At 38.8% G+C, this 21,716-nt stretch overlaps 1 protein-coding gene across 1 annotated transcript; it reads left to right on the plus strand.

Moving 5' to 3' along the window:
• The first annotated feature begins 300 nt into the window (after positions 1–300).
• prkacab (protein kinase, cAMP-dependent, catalytic, alpha, genome duplicate b) lies at positions 301–20,117 on the plus strand. Its single transcript, XM_026170267.1, has 11 exons — positions 301–1,271; positions 2,702–2,763; positions 4,462–4,590; positions 8,384–8,482; positions 9,748–9,830; positions 10,329–10,455; positions 10,967–11,062; positions 13,403–13,525; positions 17,913–17,972; positions 18,067–18,171; positions 18,259–20,117. Exons 1-11 carry the CDS (start codon positions 1,226–1,228, stop codon positions 18,382–18,384), a joined length of 1,056 nt encoding a protein of 351 aa, XP_026026052.1. The 5' UTR covers positions 301–1,225; the 3' UTR covers positions 18,385–20,117.
• The last annotated feature ends 1,599 nt before the right edge of the window (positions 20,118–21,716 follow it).

A 21,716-nucleotide genomic window follows, 5' to 3' on the forward strand; every position in this document is an offset into this window, starting at 1 on the left:
GGTGCTGGGGTGGATGTGCTGTGTTGAAGGAGGCTGTTGGAGGGTTTCGGTGACTGTAAAATATTCAGAGAGACGGTATCTCTCTGAGTGTTTAGAAAGACCGTCTTGTTTCCTAATATTATTTCTCACTAAATACACTCATCATTTAACGCACGACGGTCTGCGAAATGTTTAGAAGTCCTGCCAGCCCGACCGCGCCGCGCGTGCGTTAAATTCTGACCAACATTTCTAAAAATAGCTCGCGGTTGACGTCACTTGGCCAAACGTGTATCAGTCGCTTGGTGGCGGTGGGAGTGGGGGGCTGAAGAGGGGTTTTTTTTCTACCTGCCAATCGTTACTCAGAGCCAATGGACATCTTCACATTCGCCGAGATTCCCACGGTTCGCCCTCATCTAGCCAATGGAGGACGGAAACCAGGAAAAGTGGGCGGGTATGTCGTCGGGAGGAAAATAATCGGTGACGTTCCCCTCACTCGCTTTGTGTAGGGCGGTAGGATGGTGCTGCTCTTGATGGATTGCGAAGAGCCAATCAGTGCCTTCCGTGGGATACCGGCATACATAGGTTGCCAATCCGCGGGCTGGTTGCAGCTGTCAATCAAAAACCGGTTCTGGCTAGTAGGCGGGACGTTCAGTCGACTGTAGTTCCGTCATCTCGCTCGTCTCCGAGGCTACGGGGGGCCAATGTTGATTTGGGTGAATTCCCGTCGTCGTCGGACCCCGCCGAGGTTTAATTTTTAAAAGCTGGGTTTGGTAACAAAAAGTGGCGGCTCTTGGGCTGAGAATATCGCGTCCCCGCCTCTGGTGTCGTTTTTCTTTAGGCTGGGGAGAGGTGGGGAGCCGGGGGGGCTCGTTCGGCGGGGGCTGCAAGGAGGGACAGGCGAAGACTGGATCCTCCGTGTTCAGGCCATCTGCGCCGAGCTCGGCCTTACGGTCCAGTGAAGCCCCAACGACCGAGATACCTCAAAGGTATCCTCCCCGTGGATTTGAACTGTATATCAATTGCCGGTTGCTGATGACTGAGGAGTGAGTGAGCCCGCTTTACCATCTCGTCTCGCCCTGGCACCGCATCAGCAGCTGCCAGGCTATTAAAGACCAAGACCTCGGAGTTAACGCTTGGTGCTTTTGGATTTAGAAAATACCGAACAGACCTAATCGAGATTAGATCGGCTTGAGAAGGCTGCAGGGCGGCCAAAAAGCCACGGATCGCCCGTTGACAGGTTGTCATCATGGGCAACGCGCCCACGGCCAGGAAGGGCAGCGAGATGGAAAGCGGTGGGTACCGTCGCCTGTACGCTACACATAACACATTGCTCTGTTCCAGACTCACGAAATCACCAGAGACGGTGTGACACAGCGGCTATGTTAGCTTCAGTTAACATTCCATGCAGCGGCCTATTTCTGCTGTCTGATTTAAAAAGATCCACTCATCCTGCTCAGTCCTTAAATAAGCCTGTGTCAGAATAGCTTTCAAGAACCCAAATTAGGCAGCTACATTTCAATTAACTAACCTCATAATATAGAGACAGATGAATAGGTGCTCGGTAGTAGTATTCCGCTTTGAACAGAGCTTTTTCTTTGGATTCAGTTGATGCTGCTTTATAATAAAGCAGGTGGTAGTGCCGTTTCCATAGCCAAATCACTTCACGAGGTGCAAAACAACCAACAGCTATTGTAAGCTGCAAGAATCTTGGCAACTTCACATCCTCTTGTACTCAAATCTTGGCGAGATCACAACAAGCTATGTGTCAGATATTTCCCAAACGCACAGTGCCTGTTGTCTCTGGAAAGAGATGCTGCTGAAAGTGTGGGGGCTATTTTGTTTGGTGAACCCCCTTAAGGTTTGCAGATTGACACTGAGTTAGTCTGATTGTCTGCTGTACTGTAAGTCCAAATATAGAAGGATGAGTGTGCTCATGTCTGGGGTTATACTTTTGTGTTTGTTTTTAAATTCATCATTTTTGAAATAGCAATTTACTAGGAAATGATATGTAAAGGTTTATTTAGTTATGTATGTGTCACAAACTGGAGTAAATCTGAATACTGTGATGGATTTCTTTTTAAGAAAATCAAAGAAACAGTTATTCCAAAAGGCTTAAATGCTTGACATTTAAATCAAGACATCTAAGTATATGACATAGCTACTTGGTATAAATGCATACCGGTCACTGAGCAGCTGACACTTTTAGTGAAGGTGAGAAGGGAAAGTGTTGATAGTTAATACCGGTAGGTCAACAAGTGTTTTGAAATGTGTCCTGGGATTTAAGCTTTTAAATGAGTATACTTGTTCATGAGATTTCAAGTTCAGGTATTTTTTTTGCACTTGAGAATATTCTGCATGTAGTTTTCAGACTATCAGCCATCTGGACTAATTGCTGTACATTTAGAAAAATCCCAACAGCCTGAATTACCTTACAGACAGATAAGACGATCAGTTTACGTCTCAAAACTTTCTACACACTGACAAATCATCCATGTAGCCACTGGGTCTTTGTGAGTAATAGTTATGAGCAGGTGGTTTTACGATGGATATGAATAAAATTTGATTTAATTAACAATTTTTAGTCAGACTCTGTGCTGTTGACTTCAGACAATAAAGTAGGTGTTCTGTTTCTTTATTTTGATGTTTTTTCACTTTCTGTATACACACAGATGCCCCACTAAAGCCTTTCTTATGTAAACACTGGTGTGTGTTTTTTCCACAGTCAAGGAATTCCTTGCTAAAGCCAAAGAGGACTTCCTCAAAAAGTGGGAGAATCCTGCACAGGTTAGTGTGTGTACTAAGTCTGCCCACTAAGCTTCAGAAGTATGATACACAGGATTTATTGTTTGTACTTTAATCCTAACTTTGTTTGCATGTTAGAAAAACAGAATTTTCACTCCCAATTCTGTATGGCCAAAGAAATATATACATTACTTCTGTGTGGGCTGCTGTTTTTGAAAATGCCAATCATAGCTACTGAAATTTCACTTGTTTCATGTCTTTATTGTTTATTTGTTCAGTATTACCAGCTATCACTTTATGCAAATCACTGAAAATTATAATTTTAATATATACAGATGGCGGTATAAATACATTTGTTTGTAAATAGCATCAGTTTTATTATTTATTGGCTATTGGTTAGTGATGATGCTACTGTCTGACTGTTTTTAAAATGCAAGTTACTGTTTCAAGTAAACTGTGACATAAAACAACTCCATATGTTTTGTAATATTTAATGCTGCAAATTTATATTCAGTATACATATTTCATATTGTATGCAGTATGAGTAAGAAAGTTAGAAAATATCCCCAGGGCAATGTCAACTGTATCAACCCTAAAGCTGTGTGTGTGTGTGTGTGTGTGTGTGTGTTGTTGTTGTTGTTGTTGTTTTTTTTAATTCACTTGTTTTAGATCACCTAATATTCTTCATAGACATTAATTAAACCATTAAATATACATAAATCTGTATCAACATTGTTTTAATTTATACTGTATATAATTTTCTCCGTATGTTTTGGGACACTGGCTTATTTTTTTTTTTGTATTTATTTAAGCTTATTGAAGCTAAATGATGAATTTGGGGTTAAAAAATATACTGAATTTTTATTCAGTTTTATTTATTATTTTCAGATTGTCAAATGAACAAATTAACACAATGATAAAAGGGCCCATTGCAATACTGTAATACTGAGCAAAGCTCACCAGTACTGCATTTTTTTTAAATGGATCTCAAGGATAGCTTGTTTCACTTGAAATGAGAGCTCTTTCAAACACATGTTGTGGGTTCATAGCTCCCAAATGCATGTACCACACTTGAAATCATCTTCAAAACGTTTTTATTTTTTATTCTACTTCGGAAGAAGTAATGAAGAAACAACCCACAGCTGTCAGTGAAACGGGTTATGTAGCAATGATCCAATTACACTTGAGCAGCTCAAACTATGGCACTGGGTATAAAAATTGCAGTGAAGGCAATATTTTTGTTTTGACTTTTGAGATAAAGCTGAATATCTAAGCCTAAACCAATATTTATCACATATGTATGCAAAACCGTCTATGACAGTATCTAAAAATATATGAGTGTTAAGCATGATTTGATTCTATGTAGGAAAACATCAATTATTTATGATAAATAAGTTTCTGGGACCATCTGAGCCTGAGAAACAGTTCAGGTACCACAAACATGAGTAAAAGTTTTTTCTTTATTGTTCTTCAAATTTACACTGTATCCTGTATGCACATGTGTATTACTTTCTATTAAGAAATTATAAACCATACATACCAAATATATTAATTTATATATATTATCTATTGCATATTTGTTTATGACATGTGCAAAGAATATATACCATGAAAATACAAGAATTAGTGATAAATGTGAGCACACGAGTAGCTGAAAATAAAAACTCGCTACCAGCAACATGACCCTAAATATCCCATTTTCACAAAAATCAGCTAACCGTTTTTGTTTTGTCTGTTCAGAACACTGCTTGCCTGGAGCAGTTTGAGAGGTTGAAAACCCTGGGCACGGGCTCATTTGGTCGTGTTATGCTGGTGAAGCACAGAGAAACGGGACAACATTATGCGATGAAGATCCTCAACAAGCAGAAGGTCAGTCTGGGTCAGGGGTCACCAGAATCACAGAGGGATTGGGGTGTTTAAATGCGCTCCCATCCATTTTTTAGTTAGTCTTCCCACAGAAAACAGAAATGTAATTGATGTGAATACTGCACTCGGAAGATTTTATTCTTTTATGCATTTTGTTAAAGGCCCTTCAAATACAGGTGAAATTATTATCTGAACCCACTTGTGCTGAAATCAGGGATTAGTTACAGTCACAGAGCAGAGGTTGTCTTTACGTGGATAACACCAGAGTAATTTTAATATTCAGTTAAAATAAATCTTTGACTTAATCTGTGAATAAGATGATAATTAATCCACAATATAATTATATTATGGCTTAAAGTGTGTGAATGTGTGTGTGAATGGGTGGATGATTGTGTATAGTGTAAAGCGCTTTGGGGTCCTTAGGACCAAGTAAAGTGCTATACAAATACAGACCATTTACCATTTAATTATCATCTTATTGATAAAACACTGAGATTGGGATTTTAGCAAGATCAAAATCAGAATGAATATCTATATCTATCTATCTGTCATGCTGTACTAAAGTACTGGCAAAATAATTTTTACATCAGTAGGGACATGAAGGTAATCCATGAATTTACAGTCTTCTGCAAGTACTACTGACAGAACACATGCCTGAGAGAGTGAGAGAATGAATGTACATGAACACGATGGTGTTGTTTTGCTATGGCTGTTTTCACAAAAAAGTCTATGTTGCACTTGTTTCAGGGAGGTGGGCATTATACTTTTATTTATTTATTGCCTCTGCATACATAGCACCATATTGTTGTACTGAAAATTAACTTTAGTAAACAATTTAGATGGAGTTTTTGGTCCACAGGGTCATCTCCCAGGGTAAACCCAATACTTTCACAGAAGCTAAACTACCATCGCATCTATCTAAGACAGACCAAATCACTTCAAGGACATAGGGTCCCCAAACCATTTTAAAAATAGCCTCTGGCCCCACACAAGCCATTTTTGCACATGCAAATAGGGCAATGCGATGAAATAACTCCCTCAGTTTTCAGAGAACTGGGGTTACCCTGGTAAACAAACATTGCCTTTTAAGCTTTACTTGGTATCGCACTATTGGAAATGTAGCTCACTCCCAAATTGCATGCTCTCCTGCCAATAGCACCTCGAAGGCCGACACCTCACACCAACCCCAACGTTCAGCTAGCAGGCCTCATTAAGGCCTGAGCATGCAAGTGAGGACGCAGTTACATCAGAACAGTACAAATTAAAAAATGTGTGGAAGCCCAACTAGCAATAACAAAGATGTAATCCACAGAAACACCCTTAACAAGGCCCCACAAGGAAGCCATTTCTCTGGTAGAATGTGGATGCTGGTGAATGCTGGTTGCACTGGTAATCATGCCATCACTATAGCCTCCACCATCTAGTGTCACAGCCCTAATGAAAAGCTAAGCTAGATTCCCTAAACCTCGGCACAAAGGGAAGGGACTGCAAACAGGAACTATGGCAAGATACCAAAAAATCCCTGAAGGCCTAAACTTGCCTTTGTGCCTCAGTTTAGAAAATTGCCATCAGCTCTTGCTAATTTATATGAGTCTCTGGGGCCAGGTACCTCTGACAGCCCTCCCCTCAAAAACAGCCTTCTAACCTTTCAATCAAGCATCTGTTTCCTCATAACCACCATACATAAGAGGACACTGGTTATGAACAATTTTGGGTCACTCCAGTGAGACATAGCTACCAGATATTTAGAGAAATTGTGACTGGGACTCAGATGACATCTCATATCCATCTGCAGAGAGGACACCTCCTGGGACACTGGCTATTACATGCTTGCATATCATATATATATATAAGCGTGACCTTATGGGGAAGATGGAAAATGGCCACAATGCCTGGATAGGAGGGAAAATGACATCCTCCTCATCGTCATCATTATCATCAGAAGATACTTTTTAACTCATCCTCATCTTCTTCCTCCTTGGAGTTGAGGAGCTGATTAAAAAAGGAGTAAGTTCAGCCTTGGGGTCTTTGATCATATCCCCCCAGCAAGTGCAACCTGAGCTGGGTATGTTGCTCAGCTTCGCTGCAGTGTCAGAAAGACAGGGATCGGCTTTTGCGGCCCTGGGCACTTGCAAATGCGACTCCAGGATTCTGTCTGCCCATGTGACGCCTTTGCATGTTTGACACCCACATAAGTGATTCAGAGGGGTTAGGGACGTTGCAAAAGCAACGTCCCTAACCTTGCTACCACTACCATTTACCACTACCAGAGAATGCAGTGGCACCCATAGGCACCAATTTTCAGCTTGGACAGCTAGCAAATAGCTATACAAGCACAAGCTCACTTGATGTGCTGACTTGATAAGGTGCTGACTTGATAAGGTGCAGAATTGCAACAACACGACGACTGCTTACTAGAAAAATATACTGACATAATTAAAATATAATTAAATAAAATATTTATGTTAGTAATCCTGAAACCAGAAACGTTCAGGGAATACCTTTCACAACTGGATCTGTAAACTGTTAAGTGGATAACCTTGGTCCAGGATCACTGGTTAAGCTCTAATGATCTTCACAGGGAAGAAGGCAAGAATGCCTGGTGTGAGGCCAGGGCCTATTATAAAGGGGGTCGGGCGAGCCTGTGTCCTTGAAGTGATTGGTCTGTTACAGATGGAAGTGGTGGAAGTGGAGTATCTGTGATTGGTCTCGCCAGAGAGGCCCAAGTGGCATACCAAGTGAGGTTTAAAAGAGAATACTATTTTAACCAGGTGCTGCCACCCTACCGATGCAGCCTTGTTGTAACTGGTGATGTAGAATATGTTCATAAGTCTTCCCAGCCAAAAATCTGCCACAAACTCTTGTTTCCTGTTAAATTTTGCACTATCCGCCTTGCAACCTCCTTTCATCTAAACTACTTCTAACTCTAAGCTGATTTCCCATGAAACCCCAACACGTTTCATAGTTATTTTAAAGTTCAAAGACATGGCACAATAGCACACTGGCCTATAGTCTTAATTATGGAGGAAAATCTTGAGAATACGGACTTCAGGTTGTTTTCGTAAATGCCACAGATGTCTTGCTGTACCTGGAGTGTCTGTTTGTTAAAGTTACACAATTTTGGAGACAGTAATACTACTGTCTTTTCATAAAGAAGTAATGTAATAAGTAAGAGTCTTTTTATCATTTGGTGAGCAGCTGAGATATGATTTTGAATGTCAGCAGAAGGGTACAGTGAAAGAAGTTTGTTGGAGGTGTGCAGTCTTTTGCCTGCAGCGCTTCATCTTACAGCTCACTCTGGCTGTTGCTTCTTGTTCCATTACTTTCTGCAGTATCTCAAACTGATCTGCTGTCAAAGAAATATGTCAGTTATATTGTTTTGTTGATCCATTTTTAATGAATGATAACAGTAACAAACACAATGCATTTCCAGCTGATACTTCATAATAAAAGCAAGCTCATTTTTCAAAAGTTAAATGGTTTTAATGGGAAGATGCAGCAGTAGGAAATGTTCGGTTTTCATTATCAGTAACTTAATACAGCATTTTTTCCAGTAATGGTGCCACAGACACCCATGTTATAATCCTCCAATTGCAAAAACACTCAAATATTGTGATGATTGGGCCATAGGCAGCATATTACTTCAACCTGTGAGAGATGTCTTAACAGATATGTATTTAAATGAAAATTGCTAGTTTCATATTTGCCTTAAATTTCACACTCTTGTCTTACTGGGTAAAATGTCTCTCTCTCACTCTCTCTCTCCTTCTTCTTTCTGTCTCTCTCTGCCTTTCAGGTGGTCAAGCTCAAGCAGATAGAGCACACTCTAAATGAGAAGAGGATTCTTCAGGCTGTCAGCTTCCCTTTTCTGGTGCGGTTAGAGTACTCATTCAAGGTATGGATTATTTTAGGTGTGTGAGAGCACACATGCCTGTGGTTGTTTGATGACAGCGAGTGACTGCTTAATTTCTCACACAATTAAAATAACAATAAAAGAACTCTTTAGCAAAGTTTCGCATATTAATTCATTAAAAAGCCACAGACAAATGTTATGATCCATTCGAAGCTGTTTCTTAGCTGCCTGATTAATATATATCCATCTTTGTGCTGGTCTCAACCAACTCCTGAAGTTACTAACTTGCCACTAAATACTATTTTCAACTGCTAGTTGTTACTTTGGTCACTGCTGGCAATGGTCAGTGCTTTATTTAACATGTGTTATGCATACCTGTACTTAAAATGATTCTGAAACAATAATAAGCAAAAAATGGCTAAAATTTGTTACAGATCCGATGATGGTTTGGTTACTCACACACAAATTAGTTAATTCAAAAAATAATTTGCTTTATTTATTCAAACTATGAACTAAGTGGTCACATTAAGTCTGCATGTTTTTAAAGACCTCTTGGAAGTGTTTACAAGTATCTTTGGCCAGCAGATGAGAAGCCTATTTGTAATATTTTTGAAAATTGAGCACCAACTCTGATTGTTTTAATGATTAAAATTAAATAATTTATAGTGCATTAATCTTTCAGTCTACTACCCCTTCCATCACCACTGTCAGTCCTGTTGAGTTGTATGTAAGTACATGGTGAAGTTGGCTTTAGATGTCACATGAGCGTGTGACATGGACGTGCACAGACTAATCCTGCTGATGGCTATACTCCAATTAATGCCTTATTCAGGTTAAGCTGTTTAGATGCACCTGGAAAGCCAGGGATTGACTATCCTAGACACCTTAAATAAACCTATTAACAGAATATTCCAGTCCACGTGTGTTGTCCTACACACAGGAGGAAGAGTCAACAAGAACAAAACATACGCAGTGTGATTTGTGTTAGTCGGTTACACTACTTATATCTTGCAAAACTGTGATATAAACAACACACAATATACAAACCAGGCCTTCAGTAATGTTCCTGGGTTAAAGTACTTTATTATTTATATGGCAATACTATAAATAATAGTCAGTTAATGCTAACTAGCAAAATACCAGCTAGATTAAACAATTTGGTAACTGGTGAAATTGCTCTTCTCTTTTTTAGCTCACGTAATTGAGTTTTAACTCCTGTATATGTGTGTACCTGAAGTGCATCCATACATGGGCATGCTTTTGTGTGTTTGTGTGAGTGCCACTAACCTTCGTCCTCCTTTCTGCAGGACAACACTAACCTCTACATGGTGATGGAGTATGTGCCAGGTGGCGAGATGTTTTCCCATCTACGGAGAATTGGCAGATTTAGGTCAGTGTTTGAATAAAGTTTATATCCAGAAGCATTTTGTGGATTGCTACAAGAGTAAACAGTGGACTTTGAAAGCATTTCTGTTATCTTGTATTCTACATAGGCACAAAGCACAACAACTCTAGAAAAGTTTGGATACTGTGTCGCAATATAAGATTTAAAAACCTTTTTTCCCCAGAAGAATTATTATACTATCCATGTCTAGAGTTACATGACATTATAACTTAATTAACAGCTTAATCCAAAGTTGCAAGATGATCTGGCTTATCCCAAAGCAGCAAACAAATGTCATGCTATTTCAGATTATAGTATAATGTAGAGTATTGCTTGCCTACATCTTTTCCATGTATTAATTCCCATTCAGTATTCTTTCTTCTATCATGTCTCCTAACCTACGGCAGTATTTTCAGCTCTTCTCATCTCTATGCTAGACTCAAGTCATCTCTGCTATTCGATCACCAAACAGATCCCCTTTTGTCTCGTTGTGTTTATGTGCAGTGAGCCTCACGCTCGGTTTTACGCTGCTCAAATCGTTCTGACCTTTGAGTATCTCCATGCTTTGGACCTGATCTACAGAGACCTGAAACCTGAAAACCTGCTCATAGACCAACAGGGCTACATACAGGTAACAAACTTACTGTTAATTATTTATCCTTCACAGACCGTGCTGATGAATTTGTGTTCCATATTTATTATGTCTGCAACTGACAGTAATTTTTTTAGCACACATTAATCCATCTGTTTTATTCCATTTATCTAACATCTTTTTACTTAAATATTTTAAAACTATCATCACAGTAAGAGTTTTCTAGAGCTCAAAATTAGAATATTTTATGCCACGTACAGCTCAACAGATATGAGGACATTTATTTTCAGTGTGAGATTCGTTAACCTTACAAAGGTGTTCTTCACTCTGGAATCGTCTCTGTGTGCTGGTGTACCACCCTCTAGTGGCGAACTGTTGCATAACAGCTGGTGACAATTTCCCTTGATGCGGCTGTTTTTAGTGCCTCTCTTTCTTGCTGCCTTTCATGTGGTGTTACTTAGCCTATTTGAATTTTTTTTTTTTCTTTTTTTTTTTTTATTCTTTTTTTTTTTACTCACTGTCGTTGTCATTGTTCTTTGTCCCCTCTTAGGTTACAGATTTTGGCTTTGCCAAACGTGTGAAGGGCCGGACCTGGACACTGTGTGGCACCCCAGAATATCTGGCTCCAGAGATCATTCTCAGCAAGGTGCGCTTGGCAGCCAGCTGAACTAACTTTAAGCTTGGGGTAGAGGCTTCTTCGTTTTTTAAGGCTAGGATTATATTCACTTGTGGATAGCTGTAGGTACCTCATAGGAAAGATTGTTTCTATTATACATTTTTACAGTTTGCTTGGAGTCCAACTGGAAGACAAATGCATAACTGTTGGTTTTTCTTTCAGGACAAGTCCTAAAAATCATGTGATAATATGTGAAGGTCCAATAGCTTACTTTGCTTATTTGCAAACTATAATACCAGCGTTACACCCCTGTGAATTTAAAGCTGATCACACGAATAATCTGCAGTAATATACAGTCATATAAATAATCCTAGCAGGACATGTTTTAGCAGTACTTTTGACAAGCAAATTGCGGTTCACTCTACATGTGCATATACGCTTTAAGATACTGGGAGCATTGTGACACAAAAACATGCCCATCTGTCTGTATCAGTCCCATCCCAGATGCTCTATGAATGTGTGTGCACACAGATGAGAAGTTGTGTACACCTGAGTAGAGAACACACAGGTCTCTTCAGTGTTTGACATATGTTAGCAAAACACTGATGACAAAACTCATTAAGAATATTGTTGTTTGCACAGACTGGCAGCATCCTCATTAGGTGCCAGGCTTTGGGAAGCTTACGTGCCAGCAACTTTAAAATTGTGCAATAAGTATTAAAAGAACATTTGAAGTGCTGCAGTTTGTATATATATAGACATTTATGGGCTTTGTAACCCTGGTGGGTTGTGATCTATAGACTCTGTGAGTGACAAGCAGGTTCAAGTTTCTCTTTCTTAAACACCAAAATGATGGGAGAGTATTTTCACTGTGCTCTCTGTAGCTCAGGTCACTGGAAGACTGCCACATTCACATTCCTCATTTTTTTTCCCAACAGTTGAAGGTAGGATCAAAAATTGCTGTCAGAGATGGGTGGAGGCTTTAAATAAGCAACTTTTAAATGTTACACAAATAATTATATAAAGTAGTTCATCCAAATGGTGTTGAATGGTAGTGCCCAATATTATAAACAATACTAAATAATGTGGCTAAACTTTTAATTCCAATAAATCCAAACTATAATGTAAGTGAGGTTTCCGCTAAATGACTGAATGACTTACAAATAAATGTTTACAATCAGACAGGAAAAGTCATTAAAGCAATTATTAAATCCAGTGTATATAATAAAATGTACCACAAGTCACCAAATTTAGTCTTAACAGACAAGCTTTTTGTCTCAAAGGCATCCCAAGATACTCCTCACAACAAGAAGTGAACATATCATTATCGAAAACTGACATATCATTATTAAAATGGAGCTATTCTCTTTATTTCATGCTCTGTATTTTTATTTTTTGGGGATTTTATTATTGTAGTTTTGCATGATTCACAGTTCGAGGTAATCATTTGTCTTATTCTGGGACTTGGTGCAGCCCCTCAGTTCCTCCACTGTGACTGAAACAAGTTTTCACTCCTCTCCCTTTGAGGCCACCCTCGCTTTAAGTCAACTCACAAATGAATGATTTGAATAGCAGGTGGGTGGGGCTTATGTGCTCAGGCAAAAGCTGAGTATCTGAGATGACCACTCTTGGTGTCTTTGTCATCATGCAGATCCACAAGCTTAAACAGAGTGCCAGAAACTGGGTGTTGAAAGCTGTCTGAAGCCTTATTATTTTAAAAGTTTGGCTATGCTTAATGTGAACGTCGAACATTGTAGCAGTACATATCTGCACTTTGCATTAGGAAAACATATTGAGTGTAAGATATCTTGGAAAGCTAATATGTAGTTAGATTGGAATAAGGATTGAATAAAATTGAGTCTCTGAGACCATGTATATAGGAATTCATTTGGGACCTCGAGTGTAGTGTGAGTGGACCTTTTAAAGGTTTGGTCCAAGTACTCCAACCATGTGTACTAACTATGATACAGACACGTGTAGACACAAGCTGTCCAGTAACTGACAGTAACTAAGGCTAACAGGCTGTGAATGCATCCTTACTGTGTGCAGCTTTATATAACACTTTATAATCTGGAGATACTGAGTTGACAATTAATTATGTGGAATAAAACAAGCCACTTTATTGATTTGTAATTTTACTGTAAATAACAGACTATCGAGATAGTTCATCATTTATTTTCTGTGGGGTTTTTTTTTTGTCTGGGGAATTGGTGCATTTGTTGATATTAACCGTGTACACAATTCATTACAGACATATGATGAAATATACATTTACTGCATCATTTTATATTTTATCTTAAATTAACTTAATGTTTTTTCTTTCTTCTTCCGTTACTCCATCCTTATCATGCCCCCCGCTACATCCACCAGGGGTATAACAAAGCAGTAGACTGGTGGGCATTGGGTGTACTCGTCTACGAGATGGCAGCAGGGTACCCGCCTTTCTTTGCTGATCAGCCCATTCAGATCTATGAAAAGATTGTTTCAGGGAAGGTGAGTTTGACTGTCTGATTAGCATTTTGTGCTAATATTTAATGCTTTACACAAGAGAACATGACTCATGATGTGATATTAGGTTGTTTTTTTGTTGTAAAAATGTATTTTAGTTTACTTTGTATTTAAATTTCAGTTTTAGGTTAATCCTGAAAGAGTTTTGGGCAATGTTTTTTTCTTTTTTCTTTTTTTTTGTGGTAGAGTGGGTATGGTGTAGTTTCAAAAAATGTGTTTTTACCATAGAAACACGGACCAAGTAGAAGCATCTGTTTTGATCTGTTCAGCCATGTTTTTCCTTTGTTGGTCTCTGAAAATACTCTGTGGTTTGCATTGTATTTGTTCCACCCACATTGTTGTTTCCAGATGTGTAAAAAGCAGCAATTTTTTACGCCATCATATTAGAGAACCTGGCAGTTAGAGCCTTGATCCAGCATAATAAATCTGATCAGGGAGGATGTAAGAGGAGCATATTTCCTTTATTTATTTCTTGTATATTTATAAGGGGAGTATTGTGATCGTTTCCAGTTCCATAATTTTATATTTGGACTTTAATAGAGTTGTGTTGCATGATTCAGATTCCAAAATAATCCTTATGTATTTTATAACAACCATTGATACAGCACCTCAGTTCATCCACTGTCTGAACTAAGCTATTTTGGCTCTGCCTCCTTTGAAGCCACCCTCTCTTTAATTCATCTTTCCTCTGACTGGCTGTCCACCTCACACAAAGAATTTGAATAGCATCATGTTCACTGTACCTGAGGTAACCATACTGAGACTATCTGCTATCTTTTGACATCATGCAGATCCAAAGTTATGTTCGCTTGTATATGAGTATTTTAGTAAACTTAACTTAACTTAACTTAACTTAACTTAACTGTGTGGTAGTTTGAACCACTGAAAACAGCTTTTGAAAAATACCTTTGAGGGTGAAAATTTTTTAAATCTATATATCTGCATTTATGTGTGGACAAGGAACATTTAGGTTTTTCTCTCGCAACATGAAAGCTGTCCACCTTTATCTCTCCCCATCTTTTTTTATGTCAGACTGTGTGCCTTGTTATTGTTTGTGAGCTTTTTATTGGCCAACATTTCTTCATGGTTGGGTTATATCACCATCTGTTGCTTTAGCATGAAATTGACAGTGTCTAAGATTTTTTTTGCATTTAAATGTGGATGGAAATCAACTTGGATTAAAAAAAAGTACCTGTGTATGTGTGGATGTAGCCCAAACGTGGAAAAAATATTTGAAACTGGGTGGTGAGAGCACTCTGAGCCTTCCCAGCAATTTCCCACCAAGGTCAGACCGTCCAATGGTCAGAGAGATTGCAAAGAACCAACAAGCTACATCTCAGACTCTACAGGTTTAAGTTAACATCTTAAAAATTCAAATTCATGAGATTAAAAATAGAAAAAGACTGAGCAAGTATGACTTTTTGGAAGAGTTGCCAGAGAAAGCCACTTCTTTCTAAAAAGAACAAAGCAGCACAGCTTAGGTTTGCAAAACTGCATCTGAATAAGACTTCTGGGACCCTCATTTACTAATATGTGCATGGAAACATTGGTATACTGCAAAAGAAATGAGGAAAATCAATGTCAAATTTATGACAGGTGCACACTGACCAATTTTTCTTACCACCATGTATATGTTAATAAATCAGCCTCATTCTTAATCAGCTGCTTCGGGGTGAAACATAACTCGGGTGCTGAATAATGTTTAGCCTGAGCTAGTCACTGTGGATCAGTTGATATGAAAAAGACAAACTACAGGAAAAAGAAGAAATTAGGTGGAGGACATGGACCACATGATCTGTCAAACCCAGATAAGAAACGCATGGCAATAAAAACAAAGAAAACAAAAATACGCCTCAAAATTCTCCATCATCTGTGGTATAGTGTCAAAAAAGAGAATATTAGAAGATAAGTTATGACATCAGACAATGATTGAAGTTATGTTTACACATGTTTTATTTTGAGGGGTTTTTATTTATTTATTTAATTGTAATTCTGAGTATATGGGGCCTTACGGTCAACTGTAAATGATGACTGAAAAAAAAAAAATAATAATAATAAGTAGCAGTGGTATAGTAGAAGTAGTAATACTCATTTTAAAGACCTATGTCATGCCCTCATTTGTTCATGCACACAGTCTGAAGGACTTCTAATTATGTAAAATACAAACCTACGAAAACATTGATAAATCTGTGCGTGAAATGTTGTTGTGAGTACAGACTTTTAGACACATAAGAACAAAGCGGACAAGTTTGGCCATACATGCACAGCTACACGTTTGGAGAAAACCAGACACAGCATAATAGCACGTACACCTCAAACCATTAATCAACTCTGTGGAGGGGTGATGTGTTTTATTTTTCTGTTATTGTGTGCTTATTCTACAGGGAGTGCAGAATTATTAGGCAAGTTGTATTTTTGAGGAATAATTTTATTATTGAACAACATCCATGTTCTCAATGAACCCAAAAAACTCATTAATATCAAAGCTGAATGTTTTTGGAAGTAGTTTTTAGTTTGTTTTTAGTTTTAGCTATTTTAGGCAACTTAACAAAAAACAAATATATACCCATTTCAATTATTTATTTTTACCAGTGAAACCAATATAACATCTCCACATTCACAAATATACATTTCTGACATTCAAAAACAAAACAAAAACAAATCAGTGACCAATATAGCCACCTTTCTTTGCAAGGACACTCAAAAGCCTGCCATCCATGGATTCCGTCAGTGTTTTGATCTGTTCACCATCAACATTGCGTGCAGCAGCAACCACAGCCTCCCAGACACTGTTCAGAGAGGTGTACTGTTTTCCCTCCTTGTAAATCTCACATTTGATGATGGACCACAGGTTCTCAATGGGGTTCAGATCAGGTGAACAAGGAGGCCATGTCATTAGTTTTTCTTCTTTTATACCCTTTCTTGCCAGCCACGCTGTGGAGTACTTGGACGCGTGTGATGGAGCATTGTCCTGCATGAAAATCATGTTTTTCTTGAAGGATGCAGACTTCTTCCTGTACCACTGCTTGAAGAAGGTGTCTTCCAGAAACTGGCAGTAGGACTGGGAGTTGAGCTTGACTCCATCCTCAACCCGAAAAGGCCCCACAAGCTCATCTTTGATGATACCAGCCCAAACCAGTACTCCACCTCGCTGGCGTCTGAGTCGGACTGGAGCTCTCTGCCCTTTACCAATCCAGCCACGGGCCCATCCATCTGGCCCATCAAGACTCACTCTCATTTCATCAGTCCATAAAACCTTAGAAAAATCAGTCTTGAGATATTTGTTGGCCCAGTCTTGACGTTTCAGCTTGTGTGTCTTGTTCAGTGGTGGTCGTCTTTCAGCCTTTCTTACCTTGGCCATGTCTCTGAGTATTGCACACCTTGTGCTTTTGGGCACTCCAGTGATGTTGCAGCTCTGAAATATGGCCAAACTGGTGGCAAGTGGCATCTTGGCAGCTGCACGCTTGACTTTTCTCAGTTCATGGGCAGTTATTTTGCGCCTTGGTTTTTCCACACGCTTCTTGCGACCCTGTTGACTATTTTGAATGAAACACTTGATTGTTCGATGATCACGCTTCAGAAGCTTTGCAATTTTGAGACTGCTGCATCCCTCTGCAAGATATCTCACTATTTTTGACTTTTCTGAGCCTGTCAAGTCCTTCTTTTGACCCATTTTGCCAAAGGAAAGGACGTTGCCTAATAATAACACCTGATATAGGGTGTTGATGTCATTAGACCACACCCCTTCTCATTACAGAGATGCACATCACCTAATATGCTTAATTGGTAGTAGGCTTTCGAGCCTATACAGCTTGGAGTAGGACAACATGCATGAAGAGGATGATGTGGACAAAAAACTCATTTGCCTAATAATTTTGCACTCCCTGTAGAGTCAAATGTGACACCATTTTTCCGACAAAGGAAGCTTGGTTGACCAACGAGAAAGTCATCTCACACACACGAGCAAATCTAAAACAGAAGGTTCAACGGCCTAGTCAAAGTCCATACTTAAACCTGATTGAATTACTGTAGCTGGAACTCGAGAGCTGTGCACAAATGCACGCCAGCAAGCTTCAATGAACCGAAGCAACCATTGTAAAGAAGAGTGGGCTAAAAATCCTCCACAACAATGTGAGAAGTCTGGGAAGTCTCTCAAGACAATTACTGGAAGTTATTGCTGGAAAAGGTTCTTCTACAAGCTACTGATTCATATGATGTACTTAGTTTTTCCCAGAACTACATAGAGCCATGTCATTGTATTATAAGAATCTACCAGTGCTTCACTACAGAAGATAACGAACCCGAGAGCCTGAATCTCATCACTACATGAAGTTATCACTGGTTCAATCCTCATTTTGTGCTCTGCCCTTAGGTTCGTTTCCCGTCTCACTTCAGTTCAGACCTGAAAGACCTCCTAAGGAACCTGTTACAGGTGAGAGCAAATACCGCAGGCATTCAGACGTTTAGGTTACATTTATTTTTTCTTTAACGTGACCGTGAGAAAAATATGTTTGTGTTATTTTAAGGTGGATCTCACAAAACGTTATGGAAACCTCAAAAATGGGGTCAATGATATCAAGGGACACAAGTGGTTTGCAACAACTGACTGGATTGCCATTTACCAGAAAAAGGTATGTTTTGGTGAGTGTACTGTGTGGCATGTGAGACTTTTCTTCCCTTCAGTTTGTTTTATAATAGTTTCCTTTATGTGACTTTAGGTGGAAGCTCCCTTCATCCCCAAGTTCAAAGGACCAGGCGACACCAGCAACTTCGACGACTACGAGGAGGAGGAGATTCGCGTCTCCTTCACTGAGAAATGTGCCAAGGAGTTTGCTGAGTTCTAGAGTTAGAGAGCAAGAGAGGAAGAAAGAAGGAAATAGGGAGAGTCAAAGGTAGGCTGGTCAAGTGGGAGACATAAGGAGAAAGTACTGTCTCCTGTCCAATCACAAGCACCAGCTACAAAGAGGAAAAATCGGATAGAGAAGGAAAAAAGAGCAAGGAGACTGATAACCAGCAGTGTTGCCTTTTCTGTTGTGTTTTTGTTGTGTTTTATTTATTATTCTGTCTTATTTATGGATCCCTTTATAATGAAGGTGTGCTTCATGGGTGTTGAGAATCCAACTAATTTGGAGTTGCCTCTACACATTTTCACCCGAGATCTTCCCTTTTCCTTTTCCTTTTTTTAAATCCATCTTTTAGTCATATTCACACCGCAGCAAAGAGAAATCAGCCTGTCTGTGCTGATCTAGTCCAGCCTCTTAGTCATTACATGAAGACTAATGAGTTTTGTGCAAGTTTAGGTCTCAGTCTGGACAAAAGTTTCTTAAATTTTAACCGACAACTGGCTAACATGCTCTTTGTTTTTTTTTAAGCAGGAAGGGCATGTAAGTAGCAGGTTTAATAGGTCTTGCACACATATGTACTTTCAGCTTGGATGACTTTACATTTTGCAGTTTTATCTCAATTTTTCCTTCAGAATTTAAACTTTTACCCTTTCATATCATAGACACACGACATAACTTAAGGCTTGATGGGCCAACAAAAAAAAACAAAAAAAATGAATGCATTGTGTGTGCAAAATAAATTTCATCGAGAGACAGATGATGTTTTAAGGGGAAAAAAAGTCAGTTACGTTTACTGTGTAACTATCCATCTACCGTTCTTATCATTGTTAGAATTAGTGCATATCTACGGTACTCCATTCTAAATGTTATTAGATACTAGTGGCTCCAATGATATCATGTCACGCTAACAAACAAGGAAATACGAGTAAGGGGATGGAATTAACTCGGTTTTTAAGGGTGTTTTAAAGAAACACTGTAACGTAATGGTATCTCAGGTTTGAACATATCACTTAATAGACATTTTATTAACATACAGTGTTAGGATCAGCAGGTAAATCTGTGATATGGATTTGGGAATTTAAAGTTCTGGTTCAAATTAAGAGAAACAAAAGGGAATATTCAGACTTTTGGTTAGCGTCTTCCACAGTTTGCCCTTCCAGAAGATTTGATTTTGCTAACTGACTCGACAACTTTGTTTTCATGAAAGCACTTCCTGTCTCAGCTCAGAGTTTACGTAATGGCCACAGTGATTCTGCTTACTGAATCAAGCCTTTGGCCCTTGATTACTCCAACTGAAAGAGACCGCTTGAGGCAAACTACCTTGAACTGCTTCCGGCTGGTGGCCTTCAGAGCATTTTGACCAGTCACTGATGGCAGTTTGGATAGTGCGCTTTTATGGTCTTCAATGGAAATATGTATTCATGTTCACCTCATCTTATTACCCATCCCTTTCTTCTTATCACTTGTAAAGTAGGACCACACTCTATGTGACAGTCTTATATGTGACAGCAGCTCTGTTACTGTTTATGTGTTTTAAACATGCACAGTTTTTGTTTCGTTTTGTTTTTTGTGTGTTGGTGATGATGTAAAGATGACTGGCACTCCATTTAACAAGTTAGTGAAAGCTAGAGCTTCTGGCGGTGAATCGAGCTAATACCGAGAAGAGAGAAAAATAATCATAGCGCATGGTATACAACCTGCTGATTTGAAGAATACAACAAATAGCACTTTTGGTATTCAGTGTCTCCTTGGCTCCTGAGCTATGGTCACAGAATATTTCAGCAATGGCCAGAGAGGGTCGTTACTGTAGGATTTGTTCATTCACAATTTATGAGATAAAACAAAGTGACACTGATGTTCGTTTCAGACATCAAAATGCCTTCTTTATTGCTGTAATTTAATGTGCCACAATAATGATGGTTTCCTAATTTGATTTATACAGGCGCTTTGGTTTTTCTCCCATCGTTATAAACTGGATAATATAAATTCACATACTTCCCTCGAGTCTGAAACAGTTCAGATAGCAAAAACATATATATATATATATATATATATATATATATATATATATATATATATATATATATATATATATATATATATATATATCTCTCAAGCATTTTCTCCAGGATACACATTTGTTATGTGTAATGGTTTGTGTCTATCATTTGTAATATGGAACAATAGCCCCCACAGCTAATTGTCCACTTGCCATATTTACTTATTTATTCGATCAACACTCTTTTCCCACTCTGTGCGTGACCCCAGATTTACAGTGTGGTAATTTGTTTAAAAAAAAGATCAATTTGAGAATGTGCATCACAGAAGCACAGTGTCAGCTGAAGGTCTTAAAGGACCACTCCGGTGATTCAGCTTTACTGTTTAGTAAACTTGCATCAGAGGCTGCGTTATCTTATTAGTGCCTTGCATGGGTCAAGCTCCAAAAAACAAAGTCCTACATCTCCCACATCCTTTAAATTCTGCATAAATGTACAGTTTGTAACGCAGGCTGTTTGGGACTCTGCAAGGCCTGTCAGAATTACACGGGTGATGTGGTGTATTTAATTTCCTTTTATTAGTTTATTTAACAGAGAGAAAGAGATATCAACTGAAACAGGAGACAGCATTTCAAGAATAAATGGACTAGGACAATAATGCTGGGTCACTTTTAAGGCTACTGGATATTGTGCTTGTGTGTGGCATAGTCCCAAAAGTAAAGTTAAATGACCACAAACCAACTGCCACAGTAAACCTGGGGCTTCACAGAGAAATGAGTCACTTACAAGGCAACTAACATGGATCCGACATGTCTCTCCTGTATTAATGTTTCCCCTTCTTTTTCACTGAGGCAGATTAACCAGCTGAAAAACTCCAGATTTTATCAATGAATCTGACGCCAAAATCATAGTGGCAGATAAATGGTGGAAAGAGCTGCAAGCTGTAAGCCTAGTTGTAGTCATCAGCTGGCTTACTGGTTAATTTAAAAACCATTATTATTATTATTATTAATAAACTGTTTACATCACTTGTTGAGGTTTCACATTCGCTGTATTTCCTCCATGTCAGGTTTAATGTTGAATATATCATCATGGACAAAATGTTTGAAGTTATAATACAATATTATTATGTGTCTCCTCGATGTTTTTGCAGTGATACAACTTCCTCTCCATGCAGGCACAATGCTGGTACATACTGTCGCACTTTTTAGGGAAATGAGACCCCAATATAAACCATATTAACCCCCGCCACAGACATACTATACACACACACATACACACACTGCAAAGAGAAGCGTCTAAAGTCACGGAAACGGTGACATAAAAATACGAAGT

This window comes from Astatotilapia calliptera, chromosome 6 (genome assembly GCF_900246225.1).
Source record: "Astatotilapia calliptera chromosome 6, fAstCal1.2, whole genome shotgun sequence".
In the NCBI taxonomy this organism is placed as follows: domain Eukaryota; kingdom Metazoa; phylum Chordata; class Actinopteri; order Cichliformes; family Cichlidae; genus Astatotilapia; species Astatotilapia calliptera.